The following is a 17,527-nucleotide window of genomic DNA, read 5'->3' on the forward strand; positions in this document are numbered from 1 at the left end:
TTGTAAAAGTAAAAATGATAAGACTTGGCAAATGGTTAGATATGGGTTGGGAGAAAGGGTGGGTGGATAGAGAAAAGATGAGTCTGAGACCAGGATTGAGGGTAATGTCTTTAACAGAAATAAGTACGTTTGGAAAAGGAGTGATTTTTCTTGGACCCATTGAGTTATAGATTCATTCATTTAGAAATTTCTGATAGGCAGTTTGTGTTATGGGATTGGAGTTCAGATAAAAAAAAGCTGGGAGTTATCTGAGTAAAAATGATCTTTGAACTCATGGAGGCAGCCGAGGTTGCCAAGAAACAATGCATAAAGATAGAAGACTGAGCTTTGACCAAGTTACATTACTGCATATTGATGAGGATCCAATGAAGATGTAAGGAAAATCAAGAGAGAAAAGAGAATTCAGAGAAAACTAGAGTTGTCATTCCTCTTTTAGGAATAACCATGCATAGTCAAACTCATAATCTGCCCTTTGCTTACATTTATAATATCCTTGATCACCAAGTGTGCCAGTTGATACCTAGTTGACCTCTGCAGGTGGAAAATCTCTGGATCATTGTTCTGGTCTACATTGACCACTATACTAGGTCAATACATGGGTAGTCCAAAGCCCTGGGGAACTGCTTGTTCTCTTTTCTCCTCTATTATGACAGCAAAGCTAATTGAAGATGATTTGTGACCAATTGAGGACATAAAAATTAAGATTTTTTTTTGGTTTGGTTTTGTTTGGGAATGACCACCTTCTCAGCTCTCCCATGACAGCAGGAAGGATTGGAAAATTCAATGATCTGAGATAATCACTGACATGGTATGCTAGAAAACCTTTAGCATCACATTGCTCCCATAAACATTGTGAAGTGCTGTAGATCAATGTTTCTTTTACATGTAGCAGTTTATATATTTTTAGGTGTATATCTAATTTCAAAATAAGCTCCTTGAGGAAAGGTTTTTTCCCACTATGAAGGCATAGTATCTGCCACATGGGAGACACTTAATAAATATTTGTTAATTGATTGATAGATGAATAAACATATCCATAGGAAAGCAACCATGAACACAGGAGTTTGAAATCCATATGATGACCAACAGGTAGAGGAATATGGGATGCTGATTTTGAAGAATAAAAGACAGGATGGAGAGAACATTCAGTTATTCAGAGGAATTTCATGAGAAAGACATTCTGTATTGCACCAAAAGATTCAAGTTACAAAGAAGTAGATTTGGAGTCTATGTAAAGAATTTTTTTTTTTTTAGGTTTTTGCAAGGCAAATGGGGTTAAGTGGCTTGCCCAAGGCCACACAGCTAGGTAATTATTAAGTGTCTGAGACCGGATTTGAGCCAAGGTACTCCTGACTCCAAGGCCGGTGCTTTATCCACTGCACCACCTAGCCACCCAATGTAAAGAACTTTCTAATAGTCCAACAGTAAAATGAGCTCCTTGTCACTAGAAGAATTCAAAGGCCAGAGATGTCGAATCTACACATGCAAAACTTCTGAATCTGGCCAAATCAGATTAAAATATAATTGAAAAGTTGCTAACAGAAGTAAATGAAAATGTAATAAAACAAAGATGATGTTAATTTGAGGTTTACTAAATTAATAGGAAGCCCAGGGATTTGTCTCTTGAGTTTGACTCCACTTTAGTATAGAGATGGCTTATCATGGATAGAGAAGACTCTCAACTGGGTTCAGAGGTTAGTTAAGTGACCTCTAAAATCCTTTATAACTTGATAAAATTCTGTCATTTTGGAGGTTTGATGGAGCAGCTAGGTGGCACAAAGGGATAAAGCACCGGCCCTGGAGTCAGGAGGACCTGAGTTCAAGTGTGGTCTCAGACACTTAATAATTACTTAGCTGTGTGACCATGGGCAAGTCACTTAACCCCATTGCCTTGCAAAAATTAAAAAGAATGAGGTTTGAAAGGTCTGTAATTCTCTAGACTAATGATCTTTGGGTTAAAAAGGGCACATTATTAAAGGGTGTACAGAGATAACTCCAAACTTTTATCACCAGAACATAGATTTCTTGCTAATAACACAAGATAGAATTTGAAACGGAAAAGACAATTGCGTAGTCAGTCCCCACTAAATATCTCAGCAATGCAAAGTATAATGTTGTTTGCTCTATCTCTTCTCTTCCCTTCCCCCAACATACATCCTCCCTATGCACATGTCTGGCTCCACATCAGCACAAACACATGCCTTCTCTCAAGTCATGGGGTCAGCTCAACGGTAAATAATACTCCATTATCTCAAAGCTGTGATGGATTCAAAACAGCTCCAGCTGCTGAATGATGAGTGTCTTGTTTAGCCAAGTGAAATGACTCAGAACAAAGGGAATGCTGGGCCAGCTTACACAATCTAAGTGAAGAGAATACTTGAGTCATTTTGGTTAAAGTAGGGGTTTGGGGCCGAATTCTGATGGCTTGTCTATGCTGTCTTGATTGATTTTCAAGTTTCATTTTTCATTGGATGTAGGAAACCATCCCAAAGAAGCAAACTAAGGCCTATGACTTTCACATATTCCTATCACCCAACCTTCCCCTTCTAATATACACAAACACTCCTCTAATAAGCATGTTGAAAGAGGTAACATTTAGTAAATAAGAATTTCATTGCATAACCCAAAGAAGCTGTTTTGGCCCAAGAGAAAAGAATGAGTTTTTAGGTAGTCTTTTATTAATTTTTTTATTTAAAAACTAATAAATATAATAATATATAATAGTAACATTATAATATATAACACAAATAATGAAAATATATTTTATTAAATTTGTTATTATTTATTACCTTTTTTGTTAGTCATTTCCTAATACAGCTCTCCTCTGTCTCAAACTTTCTTTGTCATTAAAGTTAATCAAACTGTCATCCTTCAAAGGCAATGCTCTGTACCCACAGTCTCCTATGCCTCTGCAGCAAGTAGGGAAATAAATTCCATCATTTGTATTCTGAGATGACTACTCCATTAATTTATATAAATTCTTTCATGTTTCTCTCAGTCCCTCACACTTAAGTATCTCTTACAGAAACACAGTATTCCATTACATTCATTCACATACTACCTTGTGTTTAATTATTCTTCATCAATAGGCGCCTGCTTGTTTCTATCATTATATTGTCACAAAAAGGGCTGCTATGAATATATTGGCCTTTCTTTTTGTCTTTAGCTTACTTAGGGTAGAAGCCCAGAAGTAGGAACTTTTAGGGATATGAGCAGTTAAGGGACTTAACTCACATAATTTCAATTTGTTTTGTAGACAGGTGAAAAGAATTCATAGTTTTAGTTAGACAATCTTATACAAATGAGAAATACTGGTAGTTTTGTCAGTAGTAATGTGGTCAAAGCCCTCAATCATGAACCTGATCAGCCTTTCAACAAGTGGTTGTGGCAAACATTGTAAGAGAGATAGAAGGGAAAGACAATCTTTGTTCTTATAAGTCTTACAATTCACCTGGGGAGACAAGGTGAATTTTTACACCTTGTGATGCACCTATGTGATTACCCCACCCCAATGTAAAATTATTCTAAGAACCTGTAGTAATTTTGCAAATATCCTCAGTGGTGGTATATTGGGAGAAAAAGCAAGTTATTTAGAAACAAATCAGATGAAGATGAGTGATTAAAATCAATAATACCATTTTGGGTTCAAGATGAAGCATGACTATAAAAAAATAAAGAAACTGACTTTTTTTTCTGGGGATCATAATAGGGATGGCCCTGAAGGCAAATCCTACATTAGGAATGAGACATATGTTTTGATCACAGAAACCTGCATTGGAATAAATGTACATTTTTTCAGGGGGACTATTTTGAAAGAAAAAACACTGTCACATTTTTCAATTGTTACATCTTATATGTGTACCCTTTTTAATATGGAGCAGCTCACATGTTTCCTTTCTTTTCTTTTCACTGATTCACTATATATAATTTAAATCCTCCCCCTCCCAAGACCAAACAACAATATATTCTTCTCCCTACTCAAAGCACAGATTTGTCTCAACTTACCACAAGCTAATAACAGCTTGGGTCCTTATTAGAATAGATTTCAACTTTTGTGTCTGAGCAGCTACTGCATGCCCCCTCTCTTCACTCTCATGACCCCATGCTCTTCTGGTTTGGGTCCTCAGCTGGATTACTGTAGTAGCCTCCTAACTAGTTTAGTCTATTCCTTCTCTTACCATCTAATGCATCACTGACAAATTAGTATTCCTTAAAATACAAGTCTGACCATTTCACTTCCCTGCTCAAGAATCTTCAGTGTCTTTTAAGATAAAATAAAAACTTCATACTGGCCATTAATTCTTTCAGTGCTGGAGAAAAAAAAATGTTTTCTTTAGGCCCAGTACTGAATATTTTGTGCTAAATTTGGGCCAAAATATGAATTTCACAGAAGATCAATTACAATTGCCATATATGTTAGTTTCTTCCTAACTACCCTATAAATGAACCTAAAACAACTAAATAACAAAACTTGCAGAAAACATGTATTCTTAAAATAAAACATGCTCCCATGTTTTAAAAGGTCTTCCCAATCTGACTCCAGTCTACCTTTTCAGACTTGAGATTTTTCTTCCTACAACACAATGGTCCACATACATTAATCTACTATTCCCCAATCTCCTATGACCAAGTCTTTGCAAAAGCTTGGTCAAAATGTACTTCTTCCTTTTACCCACACTGCATAGATTTATTTCAAGATCTGATTCAGGTGAAACTTCTGCTCCTTTTCCTTCTTAAAATTGTTTTTACCTGATATCACAGATTAAGAGTTGAAGAAAAAAATTGGGCCCTCTCATTTTATAAATAAGATAAATGAACCCTAGGGAACCTGAGTAAAATGGACAAGGTCACAAAGACAGTAACAGATACAGGATTTGAACCCAGAAACCCTGACTCCAGAGCCACTGTTCTTCCTCAACAGAATGTAACCTTAAGAACAGTGATCCTGTTTGTCTTTTTGTATCCCCAGTACCTGAGACAGGGCTTTGTACATGGCAGGTTCCTGATAATTTTTGTAGAATTCAGTGTCTTCAGTTCTTCTACCTCCTGAGAGAAGCACCAATCAGAGGCCACTATGAATTATGTTAATGGTGCATTTTTCCTGGCCCACAAAACAAGTCAAATATTCTCTCTTCCCCACACCCAGTATTCAGTTTGTTTTGTGTTCTCCAACCTGCTTTAATGGAAATGTCAGCTGTATTTTCCTTATTATGGGATTTGACCTTCCAGAAGTAGAAAATAAAATAACTACTTCTTAGCTTCTCTCCCACCTCCAGTCCCTCCTTCCTTTTTTTTTAATTTGCTTATTGCAAAGAAATCAGATGACTCCTCTAATACCCAGGCTAATGGCTTTTATTAGTACAGTGCTGACATAGTCCCAATATAGGCTACTTTAATTAAGAAACTACTTACACTGCATACTTTCACAGTAAGCATTTCTCAGAACAGGAAAGCTGGGATTTTCAATAAACATTAACTAGGAAATGATTTAATACTTGAGATGCCTACACCTGCTGGTGTATCTGCCTTTCAAAGGAAAGCTAAGTAGTTTGGATGTATGAAAAAGAGGTCAGTTCCAGGGAGTGGATATTGAATGACCTTTAAGCTGTCTTCCCTCCTCCCCATTAAAATATCTCCCCTCCTCCCCATTCTCTCCCAGATTGACAGGACTGTGCCACATTCTTGGTCCATTTCCTAAGTTACAAAAGAATGCGTGTCATAGCAGGAGGAACATCTCCCCCTGCTGGTTCTTGGGGCTCCGCTGCCCTCCATCCCTCACCAACCCACCTGTTTAGGATTGTGGTTTTTACAGAGCCTTTAATCTGTGTCCCCACCCCCAACCTCAATTTCCTCCAAAGGTAGGAGCAAGAGATGAGCAGAAACACGGAAGATTTTCCTTTATTCTTAGTAATAAGAACAAACATTTTTATAGGGCTTCCTATGCAAGTATGCAGTCAAATCTTTTGTGGGGCATGATTTTATCTTATCAGAAAGCATTGTGATTAAGCACAATATAATGTGTACTCAGTACTGGGAATATAATAAACAAAAATGAAAATCTCCCCTGTTGAGAACCTTACATTTCATACTTGATAGACAATAAGTTCAGATATACTTTAAATCAGAAAACTTTGAGTAAAATAGGAGTTCTCAATCAAGTCTAATTCATAGGATAATAATAGAGGTTTTAGAGCCAGAAAGGACCACTAACATCATCCTTTGTGTCTTGTTCCCCTTCTCAGAAAAAGGTTTGAAAATGCTTAAATTATGATACCTGGAATTATGAAGAAAAATCCAATTATATTGAACTATAATTATCAGTTTTTTTAATTTCAAAATTTTGGAACGCAAAATGTATTGTGTTCCCCTTGCTTAGTACATAAGCATTTAATCAATGTTTTCATTCAATAAAGTCCCCTCCCCAGAATTTTCGATTTCTTTTGTCATTCTAAAGTTAAAAAAAAAGCAATAAGCATGAAATTTCTATGAAATTATAAGTCTTCAATACAAAGAGATTCCAGTTATTTGTAGTGGGGGGGGTGTCTGTGTTATGTTTATTTTAAAGTTCCAGGTCAGTCAAACTCCTGTATTTTCTAGATTAAGAAATTGATAAAAGGAAGATGCTCATTGTCAAATAGGAAATGTCAAAATTAAGGGGTAGCCAAGAACTGTTATAGGTTATAGCTAGGTGATTAACGATAAGATTATTGACCTGGAGTCAGACCTGAGTTCAAATATGTCCTCAGCTACTTACTGACCATACATTGTCTCAGTTTCCTTATCTAAAATGAGTTGGAGAAGGAATTGGCATTGTCCATGGGATTATGAAGAGTTGGACATGACAGAAAAGCAACAATATATGTTATTAACACACAAACTTATTGCTATAAAATCTTTCTGAGAACAACATATGCTTGAGAAGGAAAAGAACAGGTAGAGTTCATAAATGACTTTCTACCATAAAACACATTTTGATTTGACTTACAGGCCTAGAAGCTATGAGATTCCACAAGGACTTTTTTAAGGATTTGCTTGAACAGTAAAATCAAGTGCAAAATGAAATTTTATAAGATCACTTAATGTAAGTTATACTGAAGGTATCAAGCTATCTTCCATCTCCATTAGTTTGCAAAGGCCTACAATCTACATGCTACTCCCCTCTGTCTCTTAGAGTTCCTAGTTTTTCTACAAAGTTCAGCTCATTAAGTTTTTCCTAATTCCCTCAGCTACTAGTGCCTCCATTTCTATCCCCTCCCTCCCAAATTTAATCACCTTTATTTATTTTGTATATATTTTAATTATATATTGTTTTTTCCAATATATTATAAGCCCCTTGATGGCAAAAACTGTTAAAATTTCTTTGTATCCCTAGCATCTTGGACACAATAGAGATTTTAGTAAAAGCAGTATCATCCGGGCGGCTAGGTGGTACAGTGGATAGAGCACCAGCCCCAGTCAGGAGTATCTGAGGTCAAATCTGACCTCAGACACAATAATTACTTAGCTGTGTGGCCTTGGGCAAGCCACTTAACCCCATTGCCTTGAAAAAAGTAAAAAAAAAAAAAAAAAGTAGTATCATCTTGGAGTCCTGTTGGCACACTGACAAGTGACATTTGAAAATATACAATCTATGATTTGAAATTAAAGACTTTCAGCCAACATGAAAAAATTAAAGAATTGAATTATATAATCACTTTCCCTTTTTCTTCCATTCTATGAATAGACTGACCAAAGAAAGATAAGTCATGATGCTTACTATTTTTCATATTAAGTTCAACTAAGTCCAAAGAAATTCATGTGTTTATATACACACACACACACACACACACACACACACACATATACACATATACACCTACTCATAATATATGTATTTAACTGGAGATAACCTTTATGCCTTCAGATGAGTTTTCTGTGTGCTTTCTCCTCATAATCTTCTAGAAGACCTAGAAGATCTACTTTCCTAGTCTACTTTCTCCTAGCCCTATTGCTCTAACAAAGCCTATTCTTAGGGAAAGAGTATATCTCTGCTATCTGACTAATCAAGAATTCAGTCATGATGGGGAAATGTTGATGAACCAGTACAGATTAAAATAAGCAGGACTAGGAGAAGAATTTATGTAATGACCACAAGAATGTAAAAAGGAAAACAACATTCAGATCAACACAATAATCAATCATGACTTTAGAGGACAGATTGGGAAAGCATGCCTCTTGCTTCTTGAAAGAGAGGTGGTGGACCCTGAGTGGAAGGGGGGGATCCATCTTTAGATATGGAAAAGTGTTGATTTGTTTTTGCTTACCTGTTTTTCTTTGTCATGGGGAAGGGACCATTGGAAAATGATATAATGTTAAAGTAATAAAAAGGAACACATACACACACATTCACACAACACACACACACACACACACACACATACTGCCATTTAACCAAATATAATCTCCACAAAAAATATTCCTGATACAAAGTTCTAGAATTAGTTAGCTCCATCTCTGAAGTCAAGCATCCTGTGCACTAAGAATTCTTCATTGACCATGTATTCACCATTCCCTTGCTCCTCTCTACAGTGTCCGGAGGCAGACGACAAATCGGCCTCCTCCAGCAGGTGGCAGACCCAAGCCCCAACCCAAACCTAAGCCTCAGGTACCACAGTGTAAGGCTCTGTATGCTTATGACGCTCAGGACACAGATGAACTCAGCTTTAATGCCAATGATATCATCGATATTATCAAAGAAGGTAAGAGAATGACCATCCGAGACTATTTCTTGAAACTCTGTCATTCCACCAGGTTGGATTGCAGACTTGCAGGAACTACCTTGGGGGGTGAGTGGGGGAAGCGTAGCCTGATAGTCAGAAAACCAGGGGTTAAGGAATTTACAATTACTGGAACTCAGGAAATGGTTGACTATCAGGGTCCCCATGTAGTCCCAGGTGAAGCTTGGAAGATGCAAACATCTCAAAAAGTCAGAAATCCAGGTGAGTCATTTAAATAAAGGATTCCATTCTTTGAGTGGAGGTATTGGCCTAGGACTGAGCTAAGTCTGCAGGTAGGCTCCATCACAACCTAATCCTGAAAGGAGCCCTTGAACCATCATCCTGGATCCAAACCATTGCAAAATCTAGGGTCCCTCCCCGTTCTGACAGTCTATGATTCTGAATTTACTAATTCATGTTTCAAAAATTTTTCTCCTTATATGCAAATAGAACTACTATCTTGGCGCCACAGACAGAAGGGGGAGTCAAGGACTAAATATCCACTAACATCATCTTTCTTTGTCCCTACAGATCCCTCAGGCTGGTGGACTGGCCGATTGAGAGGCAAACAAGGACTATTCCCCAACAACTATGTGACCAAGATATGAATACAAAAGAGATGTTGAACCATATTTAGGGAGGAGTTCTAGAAACAGATGGAGAACAAAACATTTTAGATGACTCCTCTTCTAAACAACAGCAAGCAATTTCTTCTCTGTGGCCTGAAGTTCTTAACTGCACCTTCACTAGGGAGTTTATTAAGAAGGCAGGGGGAGGGTGGCATGGGTTGAAGAGGTGGTTGGGGGGGGGATATTGTTAGGAATTACTCTAAAGGCAACTTTAGTATTATCTAAAAGGCAACCAAGTAACTAACCTATGTCATAGGAACCCAGAAGGACAGAGATGCAACCAACCAAGATTTATTTATTATATTTAAACTTGGTCAGATGGAAGGTGAAGTCTATTCAGTCCTTTTGATTTCTGGCAAAGCAGCAAGTCACTTTCCCACGCAGGCCCATGGAAAGTGTTAAAGGCTTTTGTTGACAAGTGCCTTTTACCTGGAGTCTCTTTGTTAAAAAAACAAAAAATCCAAACTTCTTGACACAGATGGTCTTCTCCACACCTCTCTGCCAATGCTGCAATTCTCCCTGGAGGGATTCATCCCAAATAAGGCTCTGGGTCACCCTTGGACAAAGGACTGATGAGTATGAGTGAGCAATTTCCATCCAAATGCTGAAAGTGGATGATACTGTGCTGACTCTCTCCAAGTGTATATGGAATAGCTGGTTTGCACTCTGCCCTGAATTTGTCTAAAGGATGGTCAGGCTGGGCAGAAGCAGGGGGGCATGGGAGGAAGGATGGGTTCTCCATGTTGCCTTCTTTGTATCTTAAATTGGAATGTGGCTGGCCCATGTTGGTTTTATGTGTAACGGTGTACCTATTACAAGGATGTCTCTTCCTCAAGCTGTACATTTATAAAAGCAAATCATAGACTGTATATACAAAATTCTAAAATGGTAGAAACATGTATGAATGTATAATGTAGTATCCCACTGTACTTAGTTGTTAGTTTTATTCTAAGACTTGCACCAGGTACTTACAAATGTGCACTATTCCTTTTCAATTATAGAATCAGTGTTACTGCTCCTTTGCCCTTCTTCATACTCATTTTAGATATCTATTGCTTTTCTTTTTGATAATCATCTTCATCTCCTTCTCCACATCACTTCCCAATTCTCCAAAATAAACAGAGGAATCAGCCAGTTGCCTTGTTCATTCATAAGTTCAAGCACAGATTAATATTTCTGTGATTCCTCCTTTTCCTCCCCAACAAGTAAATCTCTTCTTTGACAAATGGGAAACCAAGGCATGGATACTGTACAGCATGAGGTTTTGACCTGTTTTCTGTTAGGGAAAATAAAATAAGAGGACCATGAACCAGTATAAAGCAATTATATCTAGAACTGGAAACATAAAACCTGATTCAATAAATATACTTTTCAAAAGCTCTTTAGTTCTATATTATAAGCAGTTAAGTAAATTAAATAAATAGAAGGCAAAAGTAAAGAGAATATAAGAAAGGGGGAAAAAGTGAGGCCCAGAGATAGAGGAAGCTAGAAAGAAAACTTAGACCACTGAAAAATAGGGCAGAGGCCAGTGGGATAAGGGGAAAGGTATTAGGGTTTTCTCCCACTTGCCAAGTCTCTTTTTTTCCTGACAATAACCCAGGTGTCTCTCTGCTTAAAGGTCAAAATAAGCCCCCTTCCTGATTTCCCCTGTCTCTATCAGGGACTACCACCTGCCCAAGAATCAACTCTTTTACCCAATATTATCACCCCAATTCACTTCACCCCAAGTCTACTTCTCTTCCCAGCCTGACCCTGGACCCAATAATCATGAACTACCACAAACTACTTCTACCATCTACTCTTCCTCTTGGGAGTTTGAGAAAAGAAAGGGAAAGGAAAGGTGTCATCTTAGAATAGAACCTTTAAGTAGGGAGAGCACAATTGCATAGTAATAACTGATCCCTACATCCATCACTCAATCCCCTACAAGATGCTGAGAGATGGAACCTTGGACCTTTGTTATGGCTATGGCACTATTTACTTATTGAAATTGGGAGGTAAGTGTATTATTTTACAAGGCTTATTTTAGAAAATTTGTGAAATTAAACCAAGGGCCAGATTATAGTCCACAGGTCAGCAATTCCCATGCAGTACACTTGGGAAGATCCCTACCTGGAAAAGTTGTAGATTTTTATAGATCTAAAGGCATTGGTTAGAAAAGATTTAAAAGGATGGGAATTTCTATGTAGTAGGCTAGAGTCAATTACTGTTCACTTTCTAAAGATGTTAGGGGCTGCTCCTAATCAATGTTTGTCTGGGTTTTAGCCACAGCTTCCAAGTTTGAAGCTATCTCCTGTGTAAAGTGCATGATATTTAGGCAATTTCCTTGTGACAGACATGTCTTTGGTTATTTTCCTTGAGACATTATTTCTGGCCTACTTCCAGATTCTCAGCCATATTCCAATCAGTTTATATTGCCAGATACTCTGTCAAAATATCCTTGCCAAGCAGCTGCTCTTATTCCCCTCTGAAGTCTCAAAATGATTTCCCCAGAAGGGGTTATCTTACAAAAATACTTCCCTCCCCAATGTTGCACACACTATTCCTTCTGTTCTTTTCTCCTCTGGCTCTTCCAGAAGACAAAAATAGATAAAACAACATCTATCTGCTTTCTTTCCTTTTTTCTTCCTTCTTGATCCTGTTCTTGGATGAGGCTTTTTCCTATTTCCCATACTCTGGACAACCTTCCTAGCTATGGGTCCTCAATCTCTCTAGTGATGGCTGTGCAGCTTTCTTCCCAGCATTTCCCTCACCCAATGAACATTTGGTCCTCAACACCCTGTGAGATAAAGATATCTGACCAAAAAAAAAGTCAGTGCCAAAATCACAGTTCATTACAGACCAAATCATAACTAGAATTCTGATGTCTGATCCCTTTGCCTCCCCACAACTGAACTACTCTTTGACCTTCATTCAGTAAAAGAAATACCTACTTAAGGTTAATGGTTAACAGGCTGTATCTTATTTTCTGAAATCTAGAAGCATGAATAGACTCGAGTGTTCCCATTTTCTTTTGTCTGTGTTTCCTAAATTAGGACATTAGAATTATGGTTTTAAAGGTGAAAGAATTCTCTGAAGCAACCTACACATTTTTTTCCTTTTTTATCAACTTGATCATTGATCATAGATCTCTATACTTTTGGGTAACTTAAGTTCTATTCTTTGTGAACCTAGTCTGGAATCAATATCACCATGTGCATAAATGCTGGTTATTATATAGATACAGATCCAGTCATTTAGCTGCTTTACCTCAAATGCAGTGTGTAGATTGTAAGCTCTTTGAGGACAAGGACACTATCTCATGTTTGTGTTTTTCATATCGTGCTTTGTAAATAGGAGGTACTCTTTATGTATCAGTTAAGTGAATAAATGTGTACAGGTAGATAAAGTGCAAAAAGAGGCAAGATTTGAGGTAAAGATGTAGAGTTTGGATGAATTTTAAAGCCACACATGGCAGTGTTATAGTAGAAAGCAATCAGGTCCCCAAACCAGGAGAATCATTCTGGTCCACCCTCTAATACAACTGAGATGTGTGACCTGGGGAAGATTATCAGTTCTCCAAGCAACTCCAAACCTCTTGACAAGCAGGTACTGACTTTTATTAGTAAACGGTGTATCCACACCAGAAAGTTCCCTATATAACTAAATTACATGTCTTCTGATATTCTTGTCCTTTAAAGCCATGGTTGGGAGGAAATAAAGAAATGCAAAAAAACTTTTGAGGAAAATTGAAATTGAAAACACTGAGTTTTAAGTACCCTTTGTAGATCTAAAAGTCACTGTTTAGGAAGATAAAATTTATAACTTATTTTGACATTTAAAAATTTTGAGTTTCAAATTCTCTCTCCATTCCAGCAAGAAGGCAAATGATTTTTTACAAGAAGTCATGTAAAACATTTCTATTATTATACTTTGACAAATTTAAAAGGATAAACACTGCAATTAGTGGGTATAGGAAAACTAAAGGGAGCAACTTATTTTTCTGATTTTAAAGAGTCCTCAGAAAAAAATTTGTGGGTTCCCCCCTAACAATTATTTACTGAATATTATTTTTTTAGATTTCTACCCCAAGTGACAGGCAGTTTAAAGGGATAGCCCACCAGAACACCAGAAAAGTCCTGTCTAAAAGGAACAAAAAAAATCTTGTTAAGGAAATAAAAGTTACAAAAAGGAGAGACAAAGGACGAGTGGTTGAGGTAGTGCTAGAGCAGCTCAGGTCCTGGGAAGTTATCCAGTACTGTTCCCCCAGGCCACTAAAAAGTGAGAATGCTCTGAAAGATGGCAGCCATCTCTAATTAGGGCCAGCTATTAATGGAAAACTAAGTTGTACTCAAAAATCCCTAACAGCTATTTGTACCATTGATTTTTTTTTAGGTTTTTTTTTTTTGCAAGGCAAACGGGGTTAAGTGGCTTGCCCAAGGCCACACAGCTAGGTAATTATTAAGTGTCTGAGACCAGATTTGAACCCAGGCACTCCTGACTCCAGGGCTGGTGCTTTATCCACTATGCCACCTAGCCGCCCCTGTACCATTGATTTTTTAAAAGAAAAATACATCTTATGTGTTTCATGAAATCTAGTTTCAGAGGAGGCCTGCTAGACCAGAGTATAATATTCAAAGGGAAAATGACCTGCTTTTTTTTTTTAACAGTAAAATACGAAGCAAAAAAGGTACTGAATTTCTAATTAAATTGTGCCCATTAATGACTACATTGTTCCAGTGATCCCATTACTGCTCAAAACCCACCTATACCTTCCCTCCTCACCTAAAAGTATGACTTAGACAAGTCTCAAAACTTGAGGAATCCCTCCCCACCAAAAAAAAATTGCCATGAAATCAATCTAGAATATAATGGAATCCCTTTTAAAAGAAACCAAACACTGATGGAATACAGATAGAATATTTACTGTGTGAAAACAGGTATTTCCTTTTATTTCATAGGACAGTTTGGCCCTTCTCTAAAGTTACATTAATAATGAACATATTTTAAAAAAAGGCAATAAGGAAAGTGTTAACCTCAAACCAAACAAGTTTTATGTTGTGTGAAACTAGAGAAGTAACAACCTTTCCAAGCAACAAACATCATCAAAAGAAAATAAAGATCAAATGAGATTTTACCCTTATGAAAGGGCATGGAGTGTGTAACAAATTCCACTTCATTGTGGGGGGAAAGGCAAGAAAAGAAGCTCTCAGAGGCAGGTAGGCAGGAAAAATGGTCCAGAAGGCTATGTATAAATATTACTGCTGTACAATGATTTTTCTGAACTGTTTCTAGAATAGGAGTGGTTCACTTTTATCAACTGCTGTAAGCTTCCTTCTGGATGCAAACCTACAGCTGTTAATTACAATCAGAAAGGGAGGTCCACCTGGTCCTTCGTGGGCAGAGGGCCAGACACTTGAATTACCTCCCGGAACTCACATATAAATCACATTCCTTTACCACCAAGTAGGCTATACTGTGGATAGACCTGAGTTGTTTCCCCCTTCCTTTGTACAAAGACTTCCAAACACAAACTGTAAATAGAATTCATCAGTTGACCCTGGAGATCAAGCTCTGGTGAATTGATTCACAAGAACTAAACTCACAAAAGACTCAAATATTAAGGCAGAATGGAGATTTATTGATTTACAGAAGGAAAACACTAATACATTATACCCTTCCTGGATGGAAAAGTCTACTAGAGAAACCAAATTACAAATCAGAAGCTTACTTGGTGAATGGAAAGTATGAGTGAAGAAAGCTGGACTGTCCTAAGGTATACTTTCAATAAGATGAGAAAACTCAGTGAGGCAGCAGCTTTTTCTATTTATGGGCTTTGTCTTAGAACAAGCAGGAATAATTGAATGACTCTTGAACAGTATTAGAGACAGATTCCTACCCTCCTAGATTCCATGTAAACCATATCCATTCTGTTTACTTTTTATTCTAACAACCCCTCCACTTCATTTAAATATACTTTGACAACCTAGATTATTTCCATGGTCATAATTTATTTACACTGATTACATTTTAAGTACATTGCCTAGTAATAAAAATACTACTAAGGGACCTATTTATTATATTCTAAAACTAAGTTCTGAGACAGGCTAAGTATTGCTATATGAAAAATGCTATTGAAAAACCTTTAAAATGTTTCATTTGACAGTCTACCCACAAAATTGATTAGTACAACATGGCAGAGCAGTATCATGCCTAGGCAAATTATCTTGCTTTGATTATAGGAAAGACCCTTTAATATTAAATACATTTCATGATCACAGACATTTTGGCTTGGCAACAAGAAGGTTGCTAAGGTAGTTTCTTACCTATTAGTTTTTGTTAACTCAAAAAAAGTAGGGGATGACATTACAGATTTTTAAATCTCCATAAAACTATTTACAAATGATATTCATTTCAATGATATTCAACTTGCAGCTGAAAGTCCAAATGATCTGTATAAAGTAGAAAGGGCACTAAAGCAAGCCTGAATCAGTCCTATATAACTCCCATCTTCACAAAAATAATTACTCCCCTTTTTTGACTCAAGGACTAAACAGGGAATCTTAATTTTGCAATTAAAATAATTATTGGAAATCGATCCTCAGCATACAGGAAAATTTTTTCCATTCATATTTGTGATAATCACTGACACAAAATAAATAGTCCCAAACCTATACATTACATTCCAAAAGTTTATATCACAGTTATTTAGAGCCCAGAAAGTATTCCTTTAGGAAAAATATAATTTAAATAGTGGTTAGCATATAAAAGTCTTTTTTTTTTTTTTTTTAACAAATATTACTGAGAAACACTATTCTAAGTTCCAAATCTGTAATGTGCTAGGAATACATTTCCCTTTTGGCAAGATCACTATCATTATCATAGTACCTGCTATGTCTGCTAGCTATCCTTTACAAGAGGAACATACAAGAGCCAAGGCCATTCATTCCCAATTCACCCCAAAGAGCCACCAGGACACTTTCCTCCAAACCATACCATTACACCAGTTATTTCTATATACACTTAAATTTAAACATATCTAATCCTCCTGCTTATTCCATCTTGAACTGATCAATAACTATGCCAAAGATCTATTCATATACAATTTTTTAAAAAATTCAAACCTTATTCTATTTAAAAGGTTTTGAAATCCAATGGTCTTTGGGAAAATAAAAGGAATGGCTGCATCACATTTAAAAGAAAGAATAGTACTTAATTGCTGTGTACAACAATAATAAATCAAAACAAGTTTACAATAATTGAACATTAAATTCTGAGGGAAAATATACACAAGTTTCCTTAAGGAAAATTATGGTTTTATTTTACCTCAATATACATTGAGAAAATAAAATATAAAGGTTCCACAAAGCAGGTCGTAAGAATATATACAAAAGATGTGCCAAATGAATGTCGATGTACAAGAGTGTATGGACTAAGGAATCTTCCAACTTGGGTCCAACCATTTCATGACTTTGCCAGTAAAGGTGATGCGAGATCTTGGACAGTTTTTGAATTTAGCTGAGGAATGGTGCTGATCTTCATGAGTTTGCTACTTGCATATTTATTCTTGATGGCCTAAATGATTCCAAATGAAGCAATGTCAAGATGTTAGTTCTGGTCATTTACAAAAGCAGAGATAAAACATAAAAATGTGACCCAACATCGCTTCTCCAAAGATCATTAATTACCTCCTGGGAAAGGAGACAGTGAAGCTCTAAGATGTAATACATAGACATTTTTGTCTATCTTGTGCTTTATTTACAGTTACAGGGCTAGTTACATCACAGATGTTTTTCTCTAGCCCTCACAGCCACAACAACCGTGAGCTCAGTAACACTAAATATTCTTGTTTCCTCCTATATTTGTTAATAGGAAGGAAAAAAAGGCTGTGTGTGTGTGTATACATATATATAGATAGATGTAGATATAGATATATAGATTGTTAATGGAGGTAAAGTGCTTTGGGGATCCAAAGAGTAAACTTAATAAACTACTTTGCTATAAACAGTGGTATAAGTTACTTTCAGAACTGCCATAGTCAGTAATAAAGACAAACAGAAGCTATACCCTGTCCCACCAGTGCATAATATTCTTGTCAGTCACAAACACAGGAAAGAGAAGCAAGTCTTGAGGCAAGTAGCACACTTCCTTGGGTCATTAGAA

The 17,527-nt window shown here is 36.7% G+C and overlaps 2 protein-coding genes across 3 annotated transcripts in view; one reads left to right on the forward strand and one right to left on the reverse strand.

Annotated features, from left to right (window-relative positions):
* Nucleotides 1-16,939, forward strand: part of MYO1E (myosin IE) — a 248,439-nt gene extending 231,500 nt beyond the window's left edge. Inside the window, exons 27-28 of the mRNA XM_074234549.1 lie at nt 8,569-8,738; nt 9,288-16,939. Of these exons, the coding sequence (XP_074090650.1) occupies nt 8,569-8,738; nt 9,288-9,364 (247 nt within the window). The 3' untranslated portion in view covers nt 9,365-16,939. The remainder of the gene's footprint in view (nt 1-8,568; nt 8,739-9,287) is intronic.
* The window catches only part of CCNB2 (cyclin B2), a 45,087-nt gene continuing 42,544 nt past the window's right edge, over nt 14,985-17,527 (reverse strand). For both annotated transcript variants that reach the window (XM_074234558.1, XM_074234557.1), the window contains exon 9: nt 14,985-16,939. In XM_074234558.1, the coding sequence (XP_074090659.1) occupies nt 16,829-16,939 (111 nt within the window). In that variant the 3' untranslated portion in view covers nt 14,985-16,828. The remainder of the gene's footprint in view (nt 16,940-17,527) is intronic.

This window comes from Macrotis lagotis, chromosome 4 (assembly GCF_037893015.1).
Source record: "Macrotis lagotis isolate mMagLag1 chromosome 4, bilby.v1.9.chrom.fasta, whole genome shotgun sequence".
Classification (NCBI taxonomy): domain Eukaryota; kingdom Metazoa; phylum Chordata; class Mammalia; order Peramelemorphia; family Peramelidae; genus Macrotis; species Macrotis lagotis.